General features: G+C 40.2%; 1 protein-coding gene across 1 annotated transcript in view; it reads left to right on the forward strand.

Moving 5' to 3' along the window:
* The window catches only part of COQ2 (coenzyme Q2, polyprenyltransferase), a 403478-nt gene that overhangs the window by 254886 nt on the left and 124210 nt on the right, over nucleotides 1–24382 (forward strand). Inside the window, exon 5 of the mRNA XM_044061117.1 lies at nucleotides 13298–13431. Within this exon, the coding sequence (XP_043917052.1) occupies nucleotides 13298–13431 (134 nt within the window). The remainder of the gene's footprint in view (nucleotides 1–13297; nucleotides 13432–24382) is intronic.

Raw genomic sequence — 24382 nt, forward strand, 5'->3', positions numbered from 1 at the left:
ATGGATGTCTCCTGCTAGAGCAAGCCAAGAAAAGGGAGAGAGGAGGAGAGACATTGGATTGTGACATAAAGTTAGAGGGAGATGTAATTTAAATTTGATAGCTGGAGGTTTTAACTAAACTGCATGGAGTTTTAGTTTAAAATAATGAAATGGATTAGGTTGAAGTAGGGAGGGGGATATTAAATAAAAGTGGAATGTCAAAGTGTGGGGAAGGGAGAGAGTGGAGGAGGAGGGGAGGGGTAAAGAGGAGGGTAGTTTGGTAGAGGAATAGGAGGTTACATTATAGAGAGTTATTAGAAGGAGAATACATGTAAAAGAGGTGAGATGATGTGGAAGAGACATGGGTGAATAGAGTAGGATAGACTTTTGAAGTGGAGGTAGAGTAAGTGGGAGAGTTTGGAGATGTAAGGTAGAGAAGTATATGTGAGAGTGCAGTCAGGTAAGATAATAGAGAAGAGGAGGGGTACTTAATTGAACTGCAGCTAGGAGGGGAGGAGCAAAGAGATTGGATAGGCTGAGGGGAAATGGGGAGGAGATTCAGGTGACTATAAAGGTAGATGTACTGGGGGTGGGTGAGATTTGGGGGTAGGGTGATACTCATTGCCCCAGATTGGCCACGCCAGCACTGGTACCCACTATTAAGGAATATGGCCCAGGGCACACCATGGATTCTACCACAAATTACCCACCTGCTCACACAGCAAGACAATCAGATTCTACACAGCCAGCTCAAAACCTTAAACTTGGATGCATGGCAAATCACCTAAGCAACCAGCCAGCTCCTCTCTCACAAGCTGTTATGGATGTTATTCTGGAAGCCAGGAGGCCCAGCACCAAGAAAGCCTACTTAGACAAATGGAAAAGGTTTTGCGCCTGGAACCAAGCTAAAGGCCAAAAGACCCTTCAGCCTGACATACCTCAGATTCTGCAATATTTAACTGAAATGTTACACAAAGGGCTTTCTTTTTCATCTGTTAAAATCCACGCCTCAGCTATTTCTGCTCACTACAACACGGATCCTCCCTTATTTTCACATCCCCTCCTAAGGCAGTTTCTCAGAGGTGCCAAAAACATTAGGCCTTCCAGGAGATCACCATCACCTACTTGGGACCTCAACTTTGTTCTGGAAAAACTCACACTACCTCCTTTTGAGCCAGCTTTCTCAGCTGACTTAAAGTTTATATCATGGAAGACTGCCCTGCTGCTAGCAATTACTTCAGCTAGAACAGTTTCAGAGCTTCAGGCACTAATGGCGGTAGAGCCTTTCCTCATTTTTCATCAAGACAGAGTTTCTCTATGAACTAACCCCTCCTTTATGCCTAAGGTGGTATCCAGTGTGGCTCTAAATCAAACCATCCATTTACCCACCTTCTTTCCAAATCCACAGAACAAAGGCGAAAGACTCCTGCATTCCTTGGACATTCACAGGCAGCTAAGTTACTACTTAGATGAAACTAAGGTTTTCAGAAAATCTGACCAGCTTTTTGTATCCTATGCTACAGTATCACAAGGAAAGGCTATCTCAAAACAGACCATTTCCAAATGGATAGGACATTGCATATGTTTTTGCTACACCCACCATGGAAAACCAGTTCCTGCTTCCATAAGGCCCCACTCTACCAAGGCAGCAGCTACATCTACAGCCTTCCTCAGGGGGGTGCCAACCAAGGATATTCTGGAAGCTGCAACTTGGAGTTCAGTACACACCTTCACCAAACATTACCACTTACCACTTTACTCTAAGACTAGAGCTGGCTTCGCCACTGCAGTTTTGCAGGGCCTTCTAGCCTCCTCTAACTCTGTTTGACTCCACCTCCCATCCTTAGCTTTGGGATTCTACCCAAGTGTGATGACTGCAGCAGGGTAACACGATGAACATAGTACAGTTTTGTACCTACCATAAATGTAGATGTTCGAGTGTATACCCTGCTGCAGTCCAGGTTACCCTAACTCCATCCCCTCTGAACCTATCTTTACCACTCTAGTCTATACTACCTCTGTGGTGTATTTGCTTGTGCCCAAGGGTTTTTGTTTTATTTTTCCATATAGCTGTATGTGTGTATATATATATATATATATATATATATATATATATTCTTTTTTTGCCTACCTATTAGGGGCACCTGACATCTGGGGCAAGAAAAACTGAAGAAAATGATGTTGGATGCCTCTGATATACCCCTGGCGCTCTGACGTCAGGGAAGAAGCTACAGCAACTGACGCCGGACCAAGACTTTGGAATTCGGGCCGACTGTGGGACCGCCTGACGGCAGGATAACCCAAGTGTGATGACTGCAGCAGGGTATACACTCGAACATCTACATTTATGGTAGGTGCAAAACTGTACTTTAACCAAACGTCATGATTCTTGGCCTGGAGATTGGAGAAGTAGATGTTAAAAAAGAGGGGTCCCAGCACTGAGCTGTGGGGCACAACACCAGTTGCCTTCATAATTTCCAAGTAGGTGCCTATTTGGGTTCTATCAGCCAGATGGCTATTCCTCTCAACACGTATGTATCTACTGCTATGTCACCTAGCTTATTGATGATGGCAGCATGGGGTATAGTGTTGAATGCTTTTGCCAGATCCAAGTAAGCTGTGTGAACAGAATGACTGCTGTCTTTAGACTGTGTGATTTTTTTCAAAGAAGGTGACTAACCTTAGTGTGAAGGATTTGACAAAAAACAAACTGATATAGGTCTAGCCTGATATCATTTGTTTAATTAATTTGTTTACTTTTTGGTCTTTTGTTGACTGGATTAGTCTCACTAGGTCAGTGTCCTCTTTTCAGAGATACTCAAAGTGGTATTCATACTCATTGGGGGAAATTTGGCTAGAACAACAAGGAATTTCCCCTGTTCTTTGAAGCAGAGGAAGTAAAGAATTGTCTGGAGCTGCTGGGTTGCACTGGCGAGCTGCTACTGCAGTTCTAGGAATCCCAAGATGGAAGAGAGTGCAGCAAAGCTGGAGAGAGGAGCAAGATAAACATATTGAAGGAAGGAGAAGGAGATGAAGTAACTGTTACATAGATGGAAAATGGAGGATTGCAGACACAATAGCTGGTAAATTTGATAAAACAGGCAAAACCTCAGGAAGCAGTGACATGATGAGAATTTTACAGGAGGAAGAAACTGAGAGTCTGGGAACCCAAACAATAGCTGATAGAGAAGGTGGTATGGGAGAAGAGGATGCTGAAGAAAGGGTAATCAATGAAGAGGTCATTAGAGAAGAAATGGTTAAAAGTGAGGTTATTAATATAAATGAAGAAAACAGATTTGCATGTTTAGAAAGTGAAGAGAAAGAAAATGGAGACTAGACTAAAACGAGAACAAATTAGTAAAAAAATAAGTTGGTGGGAGACTTGGGAGAAATGGAAAGAAAAATAATATCTGGAAGTAAAACACTTACAAAAGGGAAAATGATGGTATGGGAATTTTAACATTAAATGTGACTAGCATTAGAAATGATATAAGAGGTTTGGTGGTGGTGGTGGAATGGTACAAAAATGTAAATGGATGTTTTTTTATGTTTGCTAGATACCAGATATAACAAAGGAGAAAAAAAAATGGGAAGCATACAGACAGTGTTGGGGGGAGGGACAGATTGGTTGCTAAGAAGTGAGATATGTTCTTTAACAGGAATTCTTATAAAACTGAAGTAAGATGTACATATGTAACAGTAGTACCAGGACGACAGTGATATGTGATATGAAAATTATACAAAATGGGATTTATGAGTATACTAATGGAGATAAAATAGTTGTTTGAAGAATTAAAAAAAATTGTATTAGTGAGTATGTCAATAGTTATGGTAGGATATTTTAACTATAACCTGAATAAGGAAAATGTGAAAAAAAACACAGGATATTAAGATGTTAAGGGTGTTAAAATGTAGAGATTTAAAAATAGGAAAGAAAAGAGAATCATATAAGAAGGAAAATTTTTAAGATTTAAATTACTTTTATGGTTTGTTTGCTTTGAAGACATGAAAAAAAAACAGGGAAGAGTGCACATGGAAGAGTTTCAAGATCATAGTGCAGTACGGGCTAGAATGGATGACAGCAAAATAAAAGGGGAATAGGGTAAAGAGATTAACTGCAGAGTTTAAAACTGAGGAAGAAAAGATAAGGGGTAAATAAATCTTATGGAAAGATCATGTGACAATGGGACCATTTTATAAGAACTGGACACAGTGATGGGAGTGTATAACCATTAAGTATAATAATATATTTAGAAGTGGAAAGAAAAATGACAAGATGAAATAAAAAAGGTTGTATTGAATTATCAGAAAGAAATAGAACAAGGAAGTAACAAAATAAGGGAATCAAAAACTGAGATATAAGAAAATAGTAGAGAAAAAGTAAAATGATGTTATATAGGCAAAACTGGTTTTATGAAAGAAAACAAAGAGGTTCCCCTTATTTAGGAAAAGAAGGAAAATGAGAGAAGGAGGGATGGATGCTGTGTTAGATGGCAAATGATGCAAACAAGACGTTATTGTGGAGGTGGTATAGAATTTTGCAGAGACAATATATGAAAGAGGAAATGGATGGGTAAGAAGAATGGAAAGTGATTTTATATATATATATATATATATATATATATATATATATATATCCGAAGAAGTAAAACATTTGTTTAGAAAATGATATAACAATTGAAGAAATAGACAAGATGATAAAAGAAGGTAAGAATGATTCAGCTCCAAGATTGGATGGTATAAACTATGACTATTATTTAGGAAATAAATAAAGATAAAATAGAAGTTTTTTAATTATTAAATGGTTGGATGTAGGAAGGTGTAATGGATAAAGGCAAGTGTGTCGGTTTGATAAAATTTGTATGGAAAACGGATAAAAGAAAATATGTAAAAAATGGAAGCCTATAACACAACACAACTAGAATTACAAATTCTGCAGGCAACTGTCTATTTTCTAACTCCGTAGTAAAAATATGGAATAACCTCCCCTCACACATTACCTCACTAGACTCCTTTCACCTTTTTAAAAAACAACTTCTTTCACATCTGAACAACTTCTGGCTCTGCTCCTGTACCAATCCAGACTAATCTACTTTTTTCTTTCTTTAGTCATATTTCCCTATTTAAACATGCCAATCTTTCTCTGTTATCACAAATTACTTAATTACTGTACAGTTCCATAAAAAAAAAAAAAAAAAAAGGTTACCAACAATTTCTTCAACAATTATGTATATATGACCTTTCTCAATATATATATAGGACTATGTGTTTTTTATCTGTTTTATTTTAGGTGTTTTTTTCTAGACTAAAATGTATGCATTGTTGCTTAAATTTTTAATCTTGTTTTTGTGGGGCCTCCACTGAAAATGGAAATTATCCAGATGGACTAGCCCGGTCAACAAATGTAAAATAAAATAAAATAAAAATAAAAAATAAATAAATAGGGAATACTTATTATAAAATATTTATAAAAATAGTGCAAAAAAGGGTTGAGAAAATATTGGATTAAGTAGTAGGAGAAGGGAACTATGGCATGAAAGGAAGAGAGTTGAAAGAAATGTTAAATATACCCACGGAAGTTAAAAATATGATAACTGAAAGAGAATAAAGAAGCAAGACTGATAGCATGTGACATTGCTAAAGCTTTTTGATAAAGTGAGCCATGATATAATGTTGCAGATTTTAAAAGCATAAGGTATAGAAAAAATATTAATGTTATAAGGAATGTTAAGAATATTAATGAGTATAAATTATGATAAATGGATGGATGGGAAAAGTAAGTATTAAGAGAGGAGTAAAATAGGGATGGCCAATGAATATGTGCTTGTTTGTATTAGCAATGATAGTAGTACAGACAAGTATGTTTGAAATGAGGGAAGCTAGACGGAAGATAGAAATGTTGAATTACCAATGTGTATAACATTTGCAGATGATTTAGTTCTAATAACAAAAAACGGGATGGACAACTGAGGTTGCAATTTTGATCAAAAACTATTAAATAAGCTGGTATGCATTTAAACAAAATGAAGTGCAAATGATTTGGTGTGATAACTAAATGGAATATATTGTACAAGAAAGGAACTTAAGATTTTGATAGTGACATTGGTGAGTTCTGAAGTACAAGTCAATGGAGAGAAATACTAGAACAAATATAGGGGGTTGCTATCAGTTTTCCATTCATAGCCATATTATGATTTGTTCGTAATATGGATGTCAAGAAATTCACCTTGAGTGTGAAGCTTAACAGGTGAATCTTGGCATCCATGTCCAAAACACAATAATTGGTTAGGATCATGAGACCCGATCATATATCATCGTAGTGGATGGAGTTCTATCCATTCCATGTACAGTTACAAAAACAAACAAAAAAAGTGCAAAGTGTCTTACCAGTTTTGAATGTCAGTACAGCACTCAGGGAGTGCTGTCACACACACAGCATGTAAATATAATTGGAGGAACATCAGAGACAGTTTTTAAATACTGACCTAATTAAGTTACTTCTCTTAAGTATCATGGACAGAATATGAGTCATGAAGATGTCAGGGACAGTTCAGAGGGAGGGAATGTTCCTTGGATGAGAACTGACTGTAACAGTGTTTAAAGGGTGTGTTACAATTATTGCACACCTCCAAAAGCCCTGTTATGGTCAGGTCTCATGCTACAGAAGTACTTTGCAGGTTTATATTTTTTCCAGTTTTGGAGCATAATCACAATGTTCCATGCACTACAAAAATGTATTAGTTTACTGGAAAAGTTTTTATTTGAACTTTCAAAAAAGATATATATGTTGAATATTTATTAGGAATATATTTGTTTCCTATTCAAATGGAAAAAATAAATTATTGCAGTTTTTTAAGCTTTGTTTGGGGTTCAAGGCCGAATATGGTGAGAAGGGAATGATTTTTAATAAAAAAAGAAGGTGGCTTGAATTTAAAAAATCCAATGGTGTATTTAGATGCCTTTATTTTGGGTAATGAGAAAGGTAAAAGGAAAAAAAAAATGATAGGCAAGATGCTATATGAAAATATATGGGAAAAACACAAGACAAAATGGACAAGATGGAGGAAAAAGAATGTGAGAATAAAATTAAGCTATAGAAGTTAAAAGTAAGTGAAGCTGATGGGAAAAGAGAGTAGTATACGATTTTAGAATTTTTTGTGCGCATGTGTATGTGTTTGTGTAAGATGATAAAAGATTGAAGAAAAATGTTTGAAAAATTTTATGAAGCAGAGGAATTTTTTGAAGGATTTTATTAGACAAGTTACCCATCAAAGAGAATATGAAATGCAAGGTAATGGGGGAAAGAAAATGTGTCAAATTTATTAAAAAAGAAATAGAAAATACTGTTTCTTGGATTGCAAAAATAATAAAGAATTTTAGGGAATGTTTAAAAGTTAATATAATGGGGAATGATTTAAGTATATAAATATATCATATTGGAAGTGTGATAAAATAAAGAAATGTGTCTTTTTAATTGTGACAAATATATGTTTAAGATAATATGGGTGCTGTGAAAAAAAGATTTGACAATTTGTTATACGACAAGAAAATGGAAGAGAATGCTATATTAGCTGGAATAAGAAAATAGTTATGAAAGAAAGTGTGGGGGGATAGAGGGCAAATATTAAACAAAAAGAAATGAAAGAAGTATACTTTTTATTTAAGTTCTTTTATGTTGATAACTTGTAAAGCATTTTATGTATGAATATAAAAAATTATAGTCTAAATAATTGATTTAAAGTTTTTTTTATGGTATAAAATCAATGTAAGTGTTAATAAAGCAGCCTTACTCTTTTTGATAAGTGCCTTGGAATTTTTACATCCGTGTGAGTTGCCACCAATTCAAGCAAATGGGCTCTCTGTTTAATATTTCATAAAAAGGATGAGATGCTCAGGAGTGTACCACCACCCCATGCTGTACTTCAGTGCCAGTATTGGAAAACTTAATCCAAGTACTCGGTATGAGAATAGAACTCACAGCCTTTTGATTTTCGAGTAACTTACCTGTTCACCCATTGACACCTACACTATAGTTAATAAGGTTAGATGTAACGTGTTACATGCCTTTGTAACTCAGACTACTTAAGCTAATGAGTCTACAGCTTCTTGGGGTCTGTGGCATGGATACCCTCATTAAGATGCGCTACCTGTACTGATCACCATACTTCAAGCAAAGACATGTTAGGCACCAGTTTTTGAGGCATCCTGTAAATTATCAGGCTTTATGAAAATAACATTTTATCCTTAGAGAGCACATTCAGTACATGTTCCTTTTTGACATTAGGCAATATAAGAGATTTGGAAATTTGTGAAATTAAAATAGTCATTTCAGGGGTAGCATTTGTACTATTTGTTTAGTAGTATATTTTCTTTGTAAATGGGTCTGAGTGAGTACTAACATTTTGGATAAGTTCAGGACACTACTGGGTGTTATTTCTTAGTTTTCTAATTAACTAAAAGGAGGACTTGTAGATCCTGGGGTTCAGAGGCTAAGTTATGTCCTTGATTTGTCTTACTAACCTTGAGTAGCTTCTAGAGTTTTAGGCAGCATATCATATAGAAAAGTCACCACTGCTGTGGCTGGGCTCATTCGTAATTTATTTGTACTTGTTTATTATGAGTTGGTGATGAATAGTACTTAATAAAGCAAATTATTTTATTTGCTGTTCTATACAAGTCATGTGGTTTGACATGTCTTTGAATAAAGGCCCTGACTGTGCATACCAAGTTCAACTGGCCTACCATGTTGAAATCCGTCATAAAACTGTAGATTAGAATATCACACTTCACAAACACACACATAGCTGTGTGTGTGTGTGTGTGTGTGTGTGTGTGTGTGTGTGTGTGTGTGTGTGTGTGTGTGTGTGTGTGTGTGTGTGCTGGGGCTTCATTGCTGAGCAGGGAACATGATGTCTTGAGTGAAGTATTTTATTTAGTGGGAACCAACAAACTTGGACTCTAAGGATCTAAGAAGCATGGATGAAACTCTTAGCTGGCCGGCTGTAAAAATACCTGCAAGATGTAATGATAGGGATAAAGATAGCATTTGGGAGAAAGAGGTGAGTGAATTTTACATTCCTTGTAGTTATGGCAAGGAGTCAGATGAAGTAAACATCAAAGAACAACATCTACACAGGGTGTGTGGGGATGGAAGCAGTTCTTCAGTTCATAAGAAGAGAAAATAGTGAATTATGACAGACCTCACTACAGGACATGTTTTGTGACCAAAAGAGAAAAACAGCAGAGAGAGCAGAAGAAAGAAATGCAAGAGGGAAAAATATGTTTAAACAATAAATACATCTAGGGAGTCATTTTGTCATTGTAAAACAGATAAAACAAACAAACATTAGTTATTAAATCAAATGTTTGATGCAGAAAAGTTAAAGATATTGTTCTTTACCTGCTCCTGTTTTCCTGTTAGGGGTCGCCACAGCAGATCAACTGTTTCCATTTCTTCCTGTCCTCTGCATCTTGCTCTGTCACACCAACCACCGGCATGTCCTCTCTCACCACATCCATAAACATTATCTTAGGCTTTCCGCTTTTCCTGTTACCTGGCAGCTTCATCCTTAGCATCTTTTTCCCAATATACTCTGCATCCCTCCTCAGCACATGTCCAAACCAGTGTAATCTTGCCTCTGTGGCTTTGTCTCCAAACCTTCCAACCTGGGCTTATCCTCTAATATACTTATTCCTAATCATGTCCATCCTCGTCACACCCAGTGCAAATCTTAACATCTTCAACTCTGCCACATGCAGCTCTGACTCCTGCCTTTTTGTCAATGCCACTGTCTCCAACCCATATAACATAGCTGGTCTCACTACCCTCTTGTAGACCTTCCCTTTCACTCTTGTTGGTACTCGTCTGTCACAAGTCACTCCTGACACTCTTCTCCACCTGCCTGTACTCTCTTCTTCACCTCTCTTCCACACTCACCATTACTCTGAACTGTTGATTCCAACTACTTAAACTCATCCACGTTCGCCACCTCTACTCCCTGCATCCTCACCATTCCTCTATCCTCCCTCTCATTCACACACACACATATTCTGTCTTAGTCCTGCTGACCTTCATTCCTCTTCTCTCTAGAGCATATTTCCACCTCTCCAGGGTCTCCTCCACCTGTTCCCTGCTCTCACTACAGATCACAATGTCATCTGCAAACATCATAGTCCACTGGGACTCCTGTCTGAGCTCGCCTGTCAACCTGTCCATCACCATTGCAAATAAGAAAGGGCTCAGAGCTGATCCTTGATGTAATCCCACCTCCACCTTAAACGCATCTGTCACTCCCACCGCAGACCTCACCGCTGTCACACTACCCTCGTACATATTCTGTACCACTCTTACATACTTCTCTGACACTCCCGACTTCCTCATACAATACCACAACTCCTCTGTAGGCACCATGTCATATGCTTTCTCTAAATCCACAAAGACACAATGCAACTCCTTCTGACCTTCTCTGTACTTCTCTATCAACACTGTCAGAGCAAACATCGCATCTGTAGTGCTCTTTCCTGGCATGAAACCATACTGCTGATCACTAATCATCACCTCCCTTCATAACCTAGCTTTCACTACTCTTTCCCATAACTTCATGCTGTGACTAATCAGTTTAATCCCTCTGTAGTTACTACAACTCTGCACATCACCCTTATTTTTAAAAATCGGTACCAAAACACTTTTTCTCCATTCCTCAGGCATTCTCTCACTTTCCAAGATTTCATTAAACAATCTAGTTAAAAACCCCACTGCCATTTCACCTAAACACCTCCATGCTTCCACAGGTATTTCATCTGGACCAACAGCCTTTCCATTCTTCATTCTCTTCATAGCTATCCTTACTTCCTCCTTGCTAATCCATTGTACTTCATGACTCACTATCCCTACATCATCCAACTTTCTCTCCCTCTCATTCTCTTCATTCGTCAACCCCTCAAAGTACTCTTTCCATCTGCTCAACACACTCTCCTCGCTTGTGAGTATGTTTCTCTCATTATCCTTTATCACCCTTACCTGCTGCACATCTTTACTAGCTCGGTCCCTCTGTCTAGCCAATCAGTACAGGTCCTTTTCTCCCTCCTTAGTGTCCAACCTTTTATACATCTCTTCATATGCCTTATCCTTACCCTTCGCCACCTCTCTCTTTGCCATGCACCTCATCTCCTTATACTCTTGTCTACTTTCTTCATCTCTTTGACAATCCCACTTCTTCTTCGCCAACCTCTTTCTCTGTACACTCTCCTGTACTACTTCATTTCACCACCAGGTCTCCTTGTCCTCCTTCCTCTTTGCAGATGTCACACCAAGCACCTTTCTAGCCATCACTCTTACTAGCTCTGCTGTAGTTACCCAGCTGTTCGGTAACTCTTCACTGCCACCCAGTGCCTGTCTCAACTCTTCCCTGAACATCACCTCACAATTACCCTTTTTCAATTTCCACCATTTGATCCTTGGTGCTGTCCTAACACTCATCCTCCTCTTCTTGATCACCAATGCCATCCTGCAAACCACCATCCTATGCTGCCTAACTACACTTTCCCTTGCCACCACTTAACAGTCTCCAATCTCCTTCAGACTGGCCCTTCTACATAAGATATAATCCACCTGTGTGCATCTTTCTCCACTCTTCTATGTTACCTTATGCTCCTCCCTCTTGTTAAAATACATATTCTTTACAGCCATGTCCATCCTTTTTGCAAAATCCACTACCATCTGACCTTCTGCATTCCTTTGCTTAACACCATTCCTACCCATCACTTCCTCGTCCCCTCTGTTCCCTTCACCAACATGCCCATTGAAATCTGCTCCAATCACCAGTCTCTCACCCTTGTGTACAGTCATCACCACTTCATCCAACTCACTCCAGAATTTTTCTCTCATCCATCGCACACCCAACTTGTGGAGCATATGCACTAACAAAATTCATCATTACGCCATCAATTTCCAGCTTCATAAACATCACTCTATCTGACACTCTTTTCATCTCCAAAGCACTCTTAGCATACTGTTCCTTCAGGATAATGTATACGCCATTTCTCCTCCCATCCACACTATGATAAAACAATTTGAAACCGCCTCCGATGCACCTAGCCTTGCTCCCCTTCCATCTGGTCTCTTGCACACACAATATACCAACCTTCCTTCGGTCCATCATATCAGCTAGCTCTCTCCCTATACCAGTCATACTGCCAACATTCGAAGTTCCTACCCTCACTATCACAGTCATAGCCTTTACCTGCCTCCGGGCATACCTTCCCCCTCTTCTCCTCCTTCGGCCAACAGTAGCCCAATTTCTGCCAGCACCCTGTTGGCCAACAGTACTGGTGGCAGTCGTTGTTAACCCGGGCCTCGACCGATCCGGTATGTATTTCTATACTGTTGTCTGCATGTATGATTTGGCAAAATTTTACGCTGGATGCCCTTCCTGACGCAACCCTCCCCATTTATCCGGGCTTGGGACCGGCACAAAGAAATGCACTGGCTTGTGCATCCCCAGTGGCTAGGTTAGAAAAGTTAAAAATATTACAAAGATAAATTAAAAAGTAAAAAAATAAAGATGTCAGAATAGTAGGAAATTAGATTGTCATTTTGAAAAGGTGAAACTGAGAAAGACAAGGTAGTAGAGGCAGCAGCATCCCTTTGCTGGTGAAGGCAAAGGAACCTTAACCAGGGATATTCAGAAACTCCTTTTAGAAAGGTCCTGAGTTTCCTCTAAAATGTCTGTTCCAAAACAAGGTGGCTTACTGTCAGCGAAAATACAATGGCTAAAACTGAAAATCCAGTTTACCAGACCTGTATGCAGTTTGCTATCTCTACTAAGTGTTAAAAAAGATTATTACTGCCAAGTTAACCCAGCTTGTGTCTGGCAAGCACCTTTGTGCAAACCCATCTATTCGGTTAGCAAATTAATTAGTTAATTAAATAGGAAAGTACATAACTCAATAAAAACTTTTCATCTTCAGTTAATTTTAACAAAGTGTAACTGGTTTACTATTTGATTTTCCAGATATAATTTCTGTTACTGAAACTAAAAGATTCTTGACTACTGGAACATGGCTTTTTGCTGAAAGTACTAAACTATTCTTATTCTGTGCTATTGCTCTGAACCACTTATTTTTAATTCATCTTGACACTTGTAAGTATAGGGATTACTTGTCATTAAGGCTTCCTAATGTTAAGTTTTGTAAATCTGTGTGTGTGTGTGACTAACATTCCTGGAGTTCTGGTCTCTCCTAATTGTTCCTGCATTAGTTTGTATATGACTGGCACTTACGATATTGACCTGAGTATAACATTTGTACTTTACTTTAGGCTTCACATTTAACTGGGGAACATTACTTGGATGGTCTGCCATTAAGGGTTATTGTGACTGGTCAGTTTGTCTGCCTCTGTACATGTCCGGGATCCTGTGGACACTGATATATGACACAATCTATGCACATCAGGTACGTAAAGAGAATTCCTGACTTCAAGAATTTTTACTAGCAGTTGATTTGTTATGTGCAGTACTTTTCCTACTTATCCCTTAATTGTCTTACAGTCATACCTTTTCAATGTCCAGAATTTTGCAGAATGTTCATGTTTTGTCTCGTTTTTGAGCTGTCTGTCATAAAATTTGCAGTTTTCTGTCAAATCATTCAGAATTGCAGTGACTAAATAGTGACGGACATTTGAGTTCAGACATTATCCTTCAAAAATGTTTGTTGATGCAAAACCAGTTAATCTTTCTTTCTTTTCCTATTTTTCAAGGCCTTTTTCCCCCCATTATTTTTGATCATTTGCCTCAAAAATCTTGGTTATCAGGAGAGATTGGTAGCCCTTTCTCTGTACTCAGTCTCTTACAGACTCCTACATGGAGGTCTGTTTTTAGCCAGTCAAGACATAAAAGATCCAACCTTGTTTCATCTCCTGTTCCTTCGCAGAACTAATGGTGCCTCAAATACTCAGTTAAAGGAACTAAATATTTAGCAAATAATTAAGACACATTGGCATGATAGGTTCATATTTCAGTGTATCGCTCATTTCTGGAACAAACATCCACTGCATGTGAAGCAGAGTGGCAACCTTTGCCACCTTCAGGGTAAACCTAGATAATTTTATTATCAAATTATTCCCCGGTCTATCTTGTCTTGCCCTCCTTGAGGCTACAGGGAACCTTTAAATATTATTATTTTTTTTGGCTTGACTTGAAATGAATTGCAGACTGATTGCCTTGTACTTAAGTTGCAAGTTGGCCCTCATGAATGGTGTTAGCACTAAGGCTGAAACCAGCAGTGTCTCTGAATATGACGTAGACTGACTGCAACACACTTAATCTGACAGTGTTGAAATGTAATAAAACTGTTTCTTTTGTGTTTTCTTCAGGTACTTGAGACCTCATTTTTACTTTGCTTGTGACATTGCTCATGGCTTTTGCTTGCTTATTATTGTATGTTCATGGGCCCAAATTCAGTGTGGGATTGTAGAAAAGTGTACTTTGTATTTTCAGCAGCTTAGAAGTAAATGTGAGGTGGTATTAGTGTTTTATGTAATATCTCCTTTGTCAAGTTGGACCAGCTTCAGTGTAAGAACAATAAAGTAATAAGGGTGTTAGAGGACCCTCCCCCCCATGGAAAAGGGGAAAAAAACATTTTGTGTGACTGCTGTGTTTCAGATGTAGGAAACTGGAGCAGCATCATGTACATAGTTTTGTACATTTGTTGCCATGCTGTTGTTTTTCAAGCAGTTTACTTGTTATAGTTTGGAGTGGACTTGTTTATCTGGGGACAAATAGAAGGTAAGTGATGTACATTTACTGAAGCCAGTGTGTGTTGTAGATTAGCGATTGCTGTAGCAGTTCAGGCCCTGCCATATATTGTACGTGCAGTTAAATGGGTAAACCAGCAGTAGACAGTTAAGAGTCCTTAAGTTTATCAGTCTAATCCCTGCAATTTTACAATGTGATAACTGTTCTAGATAATGTGTGTGGACCAGACAATCGGTCTTCGTACATGCAGGCAATTATTTGATCTGTAAAGTTTGTCATCAGTGAAAAGGGCTTTAATTATAACTGAGAAATTTCATTTTACTCCACTAGAGATTTTTAATAAAATCATTTGTCAACTTTAACTTTATTAAAGTGCTTTTGTGGAAAACATGTAAATAATGATAAATTCTAATGCATATAAAACAATAACATGAGAAAAAATATGCAGTCGAATTACTAAAGTCATAGGTTCATAGGTAGGTGCTAGGCTATTGGCGCTAGAGCCTATGTAAGCCTAGTCAACAAGGTTCCCTGGCTTTCACCATCCATGGATGCTATTTACCTGCATCCCTGTCTAGCAGGGCCACCGATGTGATTCCCAGGGTGAATTTCTTGTTACCCATCCACTCATCAGGATTTTTCTTGAAGAGTGCTAGTGACGAACTCTGCTTGACATAGGTAGTTTGTTCCAAAATATGGGAAGTCTCTGGGATAAGAATCTATCCGTCCAGCGTGTTCTGTTAATTGCGATGACAAGGTTTAGGTCTCTAGACTGTGTGGCTCTTGGGACTGGGATTTCTTTAAGTGTAGCTTGTCCAGCAGCTCAGGGTTTGACATAGCTTTGCATATGTTAGGCAGAGATCACCACGGAGTAGGCAATATGCTACGAAGTAAAGCCGGAGTTGTTTAAGGCAGTCGGCATAGAGTAACTGTTTGAGCCCCATAATCCTCTTTGCGAGATATTTTTGTGGCCTTTCTAGCTGCTGCAGATTCTTTGTAAGGTACATTCCAAATGGGGCATTGTACTCTATAATAGGTCTGATGAGAGCCGAGTAGAGGGGAACAATGATTTTTTTTTCCTGGATGAGAACCCTTTCATGATGAGGTGCGTTACATAGAAGGATTTCCTGACTACTGTGGCGTTATGTTTATGAAAGGAGAGGCTACTGTCCACTAGTGTCCCAGGGTCTCTTATCACACCATTGGCGTTAAGTGGGCTGCCACTTGTGTGGTAGTCTATGAGTACAGGGTTTTTACCAAAGGGGATGACGGTGCATTTTTTGGCGTTGAGCTTGAGGCCATGGCTCCAAAACCAGGCATCAGTCTCAGTGAGGCCCTTTTGCAGGATGTCCAAGTCATTTGGGGACTCAAATCCTGGCACCCAATTTGCAGTCATCTGCGAACATTGTCAGCCAGAGGCCCTCTGTGTTGGCCTGAAGTAGATCCCAAACAGGAGAGGACCCAAGACTGAAGCCTGTGGTACTCCACTTGTCACAGGTTTGGAGTCAGATTTGAAGTCCACAATTTTTACAGTGTGGGTTCTTTCTGTGAGCCAGTTGGCGATCCATCTAGTGATGTATGGATTTATACCAAGCTTGGTGAGTTTATTTATGATACCAGAATGGGGAGGATGGTGTCAAAAGCCTTGGCGAGGTCGAGATAGACTGTGTGGACTGCCTTACCCTCATCCACGGCTTTGGTGACTGTTTCAAAGAACTCAACCAGGTTCAAAAGACATGATCTGCCTTTCACAGAGTTTGGAGGTTACCAATATCCTTGTTTATGAGTTCCATGATAATACACTCCATGGCCTTGCAGACGAGGGACCTCAGGCTAATAGGGCGATAGTTCCCGGGGTCCATGTTGGCTCCCCCTTTGTGGAGTGTTACAACTGTTGCCATGCGCCATTCCTTGGGTACAAAGCCTGTCAAGAGGCTGTGAGTGAACATGGTGCTTAGGTGACGGGCTAGTTCGTACTGAGGTTCATGTAGAATGCAACCACGGATATTGACCGGTCCCATGGATGCTGTGTTCTTGGCTTTCGCTAGTGCAGTTTTCACCTGTTCAGTTATGATTGCAGGGACACTGCATTCTTCCGGTATGGATATGGGCCCTTTAGGAGGTGGGGGGGGGGGTAAAGGTGGCACTGAACCTATCAGCCAGGATGTTGATATCAGCTGGTTCCGTGAATTTTTCCATTGTGCTGTAGCTCAGAGCAGATCTGGGTGTTGCCATTGAGATTCTTGGCATAGCTGTAAAATGCTTTGTGGTTGTCCTTAGAGTCAGTGGCAATCTTATTTTCATAGTTCGCTTTGGAGGATTTAATGAGAGATCTGAGCTCCTCCACTCGTGGGATTTTATTCTCTTTTGCAACAGTTTCTTCCTTCTGTTGTAGAGTTTGTTAATAGCAGAGGACCACCAGATTGGTTTCCTTTTTTTCGAAGACTGCATCTTGGCCACTTCTGCCTTAAGTAGTACGAAGTTAGCTTTGGAGAACTTTTTTACTGTGGTTCCTTAGTGGGGGCGGGATGTGGATATATAGGGTGATTAGTTTATGGTTGGATCTGACTAACGAGGAGTTGACTTCGGGTGTGGAGCACCTGTCACTCATGTTGGTAATTACTAGGTCTAGGATATTTTTGCCTCTGGTAGGGTGTGGACAAGTTGATCCAGGGCATTGGAGTTTACGAATTTTAGGAAGCGTTGAGGAAAGGAGTTAGTACAAGAGTAGTTTTCCCAGTTAATGGTGGGGTAGTTGAAATCTCCCAATATTAGGGTGTTTGGTTGGACCCTGATATTCTCTATTATATCAAGAAAAGAGGAGTGGGAATCCTGGGGCATGGTGGGGGATCTGTAGCAAGCTACAATTTTGATTTTAGTTTTGCCCAGAGTTTAGTTGCATTTGTATAATTTTCAAATTAATTATGTTGGGCAACTTGCTTGGAGGTGTGGTTGTCCTTAATATGGACACACCTCCTCTCTTGGTGTTCCAGTCCTGGTTTAGTGGTCGAAAGGTGTGGTAGGAGTTGTATCCTGGTAATGCAGGGGTGCTCTCTGGAGCTTTGAACCAGGTTTCAGTCACTGCATAGATATCGATATTCTCCATTTTAAGGAGTGCCTTGAGTGAGTGCATTTTGAGGTTTAGACTTCTAACTTTGAGTAGCATTACCCTCAGTTTTTGCTTGCCTGTATCAGTTACGGTAGTTTTCTTTTTTGAGCTTTGCCTAAAAAAGGCACTATAGGGGCGGCAAGAGCCTTAGCCAGTATCCAGGTGCAGGCCATCTCTGGCAAAGCATCGTAGCCTGTCAACCATGTCTTCCCAGGCAGATAAATACTGGATCCCCTTTGAATGACACCAGAAGTTTAGCCAATTGTTGAAGTCAATCGTTTTATCCTTGTATTGCAGTATCATTCTGGGAGAAGGTAGGATGCTACTCAGGGCTAGGGTCATACCTGCCTACATTACAAGATTAGAGAGCTCCTCCATGTCTCTCTTCATGTAATCCAGGGAGGTACATCTCGGGTCATTCACACCAACATGGGCAATGACTGAGTCATATTTGTACTTGTGGCGTGACCTGAGTGCGTGGATTATGTGGTGGATCCTGGCACCCGACAGGCAGCTAAACCTTCTCCTTGTCTATTCTGGTGAGTGGAGCATCAGTGTGCCTGACTATAGAGTCACCTATGACCAATGTGTTTGGTGTGTAGTTTTGCCTTATGGGCAGTGGTTGAGTTGCATACTGAGTCTGTGTGTTATGTGTCTTTTGGGTTGTGGTGAGGGCTGGAGGTTGCTTGCATTTCTGCTTTGGAGGTCTCTGTTGTTTGGGTAGATTCTTAAGAGCATCTGAGAATGATTTTGTGTATCTATGTGTGGGTCTTGGTGGTGTAGATGTACTGGGACTATATGGTGTGTGTGGTGTGGAGTGGGTGTTTCCCTGCTCCTCCTGACTGACAAGTTCAGTCTAGGGTTGAGAGAGCTTTGCCTGCAGTTTGGCTAGATAAATGCATCTATCACAGGTTGTAGTGTTAGGTGGTAAGAGGAGAGGGTTGTCTGCTTACATGAGGCAATTGCTACATTGCCCCAAAATGCCCAGATTCATCAGGTAGACAGGCAGAACACCAGGAGCTGCCCAGTGGACATGCCTGAATAAACACTATTTACCTCTAGACAAGTGAGGAAAGTAAGTACAAGAACTTTTCTCCTCTAAGCAAATGAGGAAGATAAGTACAGAAATGGTTTTCCTCCAGGTATTAAGGAAGGTTGAGTGCTGTAGTAGTTTATAACTTATATAGTGCTTACAACAAGACCTGATCCAGTGCTGAACACGAAGAAGCAAATTCACGTGCTAAAACTAAGAATCTGGCTAGTTCTAAGGGAAAAACTGAAGAGCAGACTTTATGGCACCAGGAATAGTTTAACCCTAGCTAAGGGGCGCTAAGCGATGCACAAACATGTGTTTTTAACTCAGAAACTTGAAAGGGATAGGAATTAGCCCAAAACGGCCAGTAAGGTAAATTTCAGAGCTGGAGACCATTCCTCTTGCGGCAGATAGGCTGCTGTAGTGCTTACCACTCTCAATGATAAGCAAAAGACCTCCCACTACCATAACAAGGTCTGGACCTCTCAGAAACACAGCTAAAGTCCTGAAACCAGCAGATCTGGGATCCGGACTACTCTATTATAGGAAAGGGCGGGAAATGAGCAGTACAGATAATATTTTTTTATTTGTTTTTTTTTTTAATTTAAGCAGAAAAAGCACTTAAAACAGTATAAAATGCACAGAAAAGGCTGTCGCACTTGAGTGTGATGCCTACAGTTATAAATGCTGTTAAATTTTAAGTTTTTAGCAGGTAACACAAGTGGACACACATTAAAAATACATGCAGAAAATTGAAGATAAAATGGTTAGAACAAAATATGTGATTGGTCTGAAAGAATATTCATTAAAAGCAAGATCAGATATGAATGACTTAAGTGAACTTTTGGAACAGACCAAAGTAGAATTTTCCCAAGGTCACTGAGGCAGTAAATTTCAATGGCATGGTGGTTGATAACCAAAAAAGAAAAAAAGCAGATGTTTCAAGCCATACTGAGCTAAAATGAACAGTGTAAGAGATAGGATGAAACACAACACTAACTTAAATCCTGGATCTTTAATGAACACAGTGTTTTCATTCTGCATTGGATGTGTTTTTTATTTTAGTTTGGTTCATGCTTGATGAGCTACCAACACTTCCTCTGAGCCAAAGCAAAACGCTTGATGGGCAGAACAGGACGGTAAGCTCTGTCAGGTAAATGGGACCTATTTCATGCAAGGACAACAAGATCAGCACTCAGGTTTTGAAAACTATGTGAAACAAAATAGCAAACCATTGCAATCTGTGCAGCACAAGGACAGCAGTAACATGGTTTCCAGTATGTTGCCTAGGCTGCAGCATTTTCCATTGGTTGTAGTCATTCTCGGTATCAGGAATCATGAGATAAATGGCAGTCTCACATTGGGAGTTTCAAATCTATTACTTGTAGTAATGCCACTTGCTGTTTAGCCATATTGACCCACAAAAATTTCCCAGGATTCAACAGTCCTTCCCCTTACTGATAATCTCCAGTGCCAAAGGATGCTTTCCCAGAGTGCATCATCCACATGTTGGGTGGTCAGTAAGTGGCTATGTTTGCTCTATTTTCATGTGTTTTTACTCCTTTATACATTTTTGCCTTTTGGGTCTTTCTAATTTATTTTTCTTACATAAGGGGTAAGATTCCCAAAATGTTGCTGTTAATGCAAGTCTCCCTTAATTCCAACAGACTTGCTTTCAGTGTAAGTGACTTACATCAGTGTAATTCCTATCTATAAACAGGATTACATTGGGGGGCCAGATTCCCAAAGACCTGTCAGCCAGCTATCAGTGTGAGTGGTCACTTACACTGTGAGCAAGTCTTTTGGAATCAGGCATTAAATTTATTTATCATCAGCATTTCTTATCAGGTTCCCCTCTCCTTCCCTATTCAGGTGCCATTTTCTTCTGTGTATTACTTTACTGTTTGGTCATTTTCCCCTTTTAGATATTCTGTAGTATAACTGGAGGTGTTGCTCTGTTATACCTTGTGAAATTACTGCTGTTTTGGTCTGCTGTTAACTGTCATTTTTACTAGCATCTCGTTTGCTGTTTTTGCTGGGTGTTTGTTGCAGGTATGGATAATGGCAAGTATTCCCATGACTTTAGAAAGTGCTCATGTAGAACATAGATTCCACCCCAAGGATAAGCATGTCATATGTATTACATGTTTGGGATAAGCACATTTCTCCATGGACTGAACCATTTGCACCATATTCAAGCCTTTCGCAAAGAGTACAGAAATATTTAGGGTTGAAGAAGTTCAGAGATACTGCTGTATACATTAGGACTTTACCTTCCATTTCCAAAGATCATCTCCTAAAAGGAAGCCTCCCTCAGATCCACATGTTCCTGTTTCCTCTAAGAAACACAAGATTATTAATTCAGGCAAGAAAAACACAGAAGATGTGCTGGTTTTCCACTGTTCCCACTGTTGTTATTAGTGTGTCTGAAATAAGTTCTCTCAAAAGACTCCTTGCCCTGAAACTGTTGGTCCATTTACTTTGAAACTAAAGTTCTAGCTCATAGGCCTTTCTCCTCAAAATCCGCAGCACCTCACAAGCCTCTTTTGGTCCAGATGAATTAGAGAAAGATGTGGCAACACTTTTTTTAATTTACAACAGACCTGGTCACAGTTCTCTTTTTGTGCTTGCATTATGGGTTCCAGAACACCTTTTTTACTGCATTTTTTCAGACTTGGCTGTAGACTCTTCCCTTTCTGGGCCAAACTTGAGCTCTAGTTCCATCAAGACCATTGGTCGACCAATCGATTTCTACACTGACATCAGTGGTCCTTTTAAGTTAGTGTCCTTGACTTCATTTGTCCTGATGTTGACAGAGAAGTTGCCATCGAGGATTCTAGCCTCAACTGTCTTAGAATTGGACACCCACTTAGGATAGGGAGATGATGCTTTAGGGCCAGCCTTAGCCCTGTTAGTCACGGAACTGTTTAGCCCTTCTCTGAACTCATCTTTTCAGCATTCAGCATTGGAGACCTCATTTGCAACTTTGGCAGCCTCCCCAGAATCAGGTGGTTGAGCCCATCCTGGCATCCTCAGCATCTGCTTCAGCTAGTTTGGACTCCTTGACTACCTCAGGCCCAGCCTCAGCATGAGGTTATGGCAGAGCTCAGTAACTATGCTAAAATGTCACTTCATGTGACTTCCTCCGAACTGTTTCAGTCTATGGTTCACCCGAGATGAACATCTGATCCAGGTCCAGTGCTCATTCTTCCTCCTCCTTGGACTATTGCTATCTGTTGACCAAAGGGTGAAGGGACGTGGACAGAATCCCTTGTGAAATCTCCCATCTTAGACATGGTTGACAACCCAGAAGTTGATTCACTTCCCTCCCTATTACCCCTGATTTAGCGAGCTCCTGGAACATGTTAGGATCAAATCCAAGTGGCCCCACAACTCCTCCTCTTTAGTCTGAGCATGTTCTTTTGCACGTTTTCTGATCATCCAGATGATCTTCTTGGATGGTCCTGCTATTAGGTAAAATAGTTAAACTCATTGTGCGCAATACCCATTAAGGAAACCACTGTAAAAAAATTTCTCCAAAGCCAACTTCATGCTTCTTAAGACAGAAGTGGCAAACTTCATGACACACATGCAGATGGACAATACAGTTACGACTGCTGAATCCTACACAGATGCACGCTATAAGCACTTACACAAGTGCATGGATTATGCTATCCCAAACAGAACCAAGATGCTATCCTTCAAAAAAGGAAGCCAATCTGGTGGTCCTCTGCCATAAACAAACTCTACAACAGAAGGAAGAAACTGTTGCAAAAGAGAGTAAAATCCCATGAGTGAAGGAGTTCCCTGGTCAGCCTCAGTAAAAAGCTGAGATCCCTTATAAGATCCTCCAAAGCTAGCTGCGAAAACAAAATCGCCACTGATTCTAGGGACAACCACAGAGCATTATATAGCTATGTCAAGAATCTCAATGGCAACACCCAGATCTGCTCTGAGTTACAGCACAACAGCATGAAAATTATAGAACCAACTGATATTGCCAACGTCCTGGCAGATAGGTTCATTGCTAACTTTACCCCCCCTGTCACCCCCTAAAGGGCTCATATCTATACAGGAAGAATGCAGAGTCCCTGTAATCACAACTACGTAGGTAAAAGCTGCACTCTCTAAAGCCAAAAACACAGCATCCATGGGACTGGACAGCATCCCAGGCTAGGTTTTATATGAACTTCAGAATGAACTGGCTCCCCACCTAAGCACCATGTTCAATCATAGTCTCACATCAAGCTTTGTGCTCACTGAATGGTGCACAGGAACAGTTGTCCCACTCCACAAAGGGGGAGCCACCACTGATCCCTGGGAACTATCGCCGTGTTAGCCTGACCTGTAAGGCCATGGAACGTATCATCATGGAATCATAAACAAAAACATTGGTAACCTCCAAACTCTGGACCCCACCCATTTCGGGTTTGTGAAAGGCAGATCATGCTTCCTGAACCTGATCGACTTCTTTGAGGCAGTCACCAAAGCTGTGGACGAGGGTAAGGTGGTGCACACAGCCTATCTTGACCTCGCCAAGGCTTTTGACACCATCCCCCATTCTGGAATTATAGCTAAACTCACTAAACTAGGTATAAATCCCTACATCACAAGATGGGTTGCCAGTTCCCTCACTGACAGAACCCACACTGTAAAAAGTTGCAGACTCCAAATCTGACTTCAAGCCAGTGACAAGTGGAGTACCACAGGGTTCAGTCCTGGACCTCTCCTGTTTGGTATCTACTTCTCTGAAGTACAGACTAACACAGACGGCCTTTGGCTAACAAAGTTCGCAGATGACTGCAAGCTAGTAGCCATAGTTCATAAGGTTCATAAGTTAGTACTAGGCTAACTGCTTGAGAAGCCATTAAAAAGCTATAATTATCCCTTGTGAGACTCAAACCCTGCACCTTGAGTTTGTAAGGCAAACACCTTAACCATTAGGCCACCTTCCCAGTTGAGTCCCCAAATGATGTGGACATCCTACAGAAGGGCCTCACAGAGACAGATGCCTGGTGTCAGAGCCATGGCCTCAAGCTCAATGCCAAAAGTGCATTGTCATCCCCTTTGGTAAAAACTCTGTACCCATGAACTACCATATAGGTGGCAGTCTGCTTAATGCCGAATGTGTAATGAGAGACCTGGAGACCCAGGTGGACAGTAGTCTCTCCTTTGATAGTCACATCACCACAGTAGTCAGGAAATCATTCCACGTGGCACACCTCATCACAAAAGGGTTCTCATCTAGGAAAAAAGAGGTCATTGTTCCCCTCTACTCGACACTCATTAGACCCATTATAGAGTAGAGTGCCCCCTTTTGGAATTTACCTCACAAGACGTCTGCAGCAGCTGGAAAGGCCACAGAAGTACCTCACAAAGAGGATTACTGGCCTCAAACAGATGCCGTACACTGACCATCTCAAAAAACTCCAGCTTTACTCCGTAGCATATCGCCTACTCTAAAGTGATCTCTGCCTAACATATAAAGCTATGTCAAACCCAGAGCTG

This window comes from Protopterus annectens, chromosome 2.part0 (assembly GCF_019279795.1).
Source record: "Protopterus annectens isolate FY-2018-M chromosome 2.part0, PAN1.0, whole genome shotgun sequence".
NCBI lineage: Eukaryota > Metazoa > Chordata > Ceratodontiformes > Protopteridae > Protopterus > Protopterus annectens.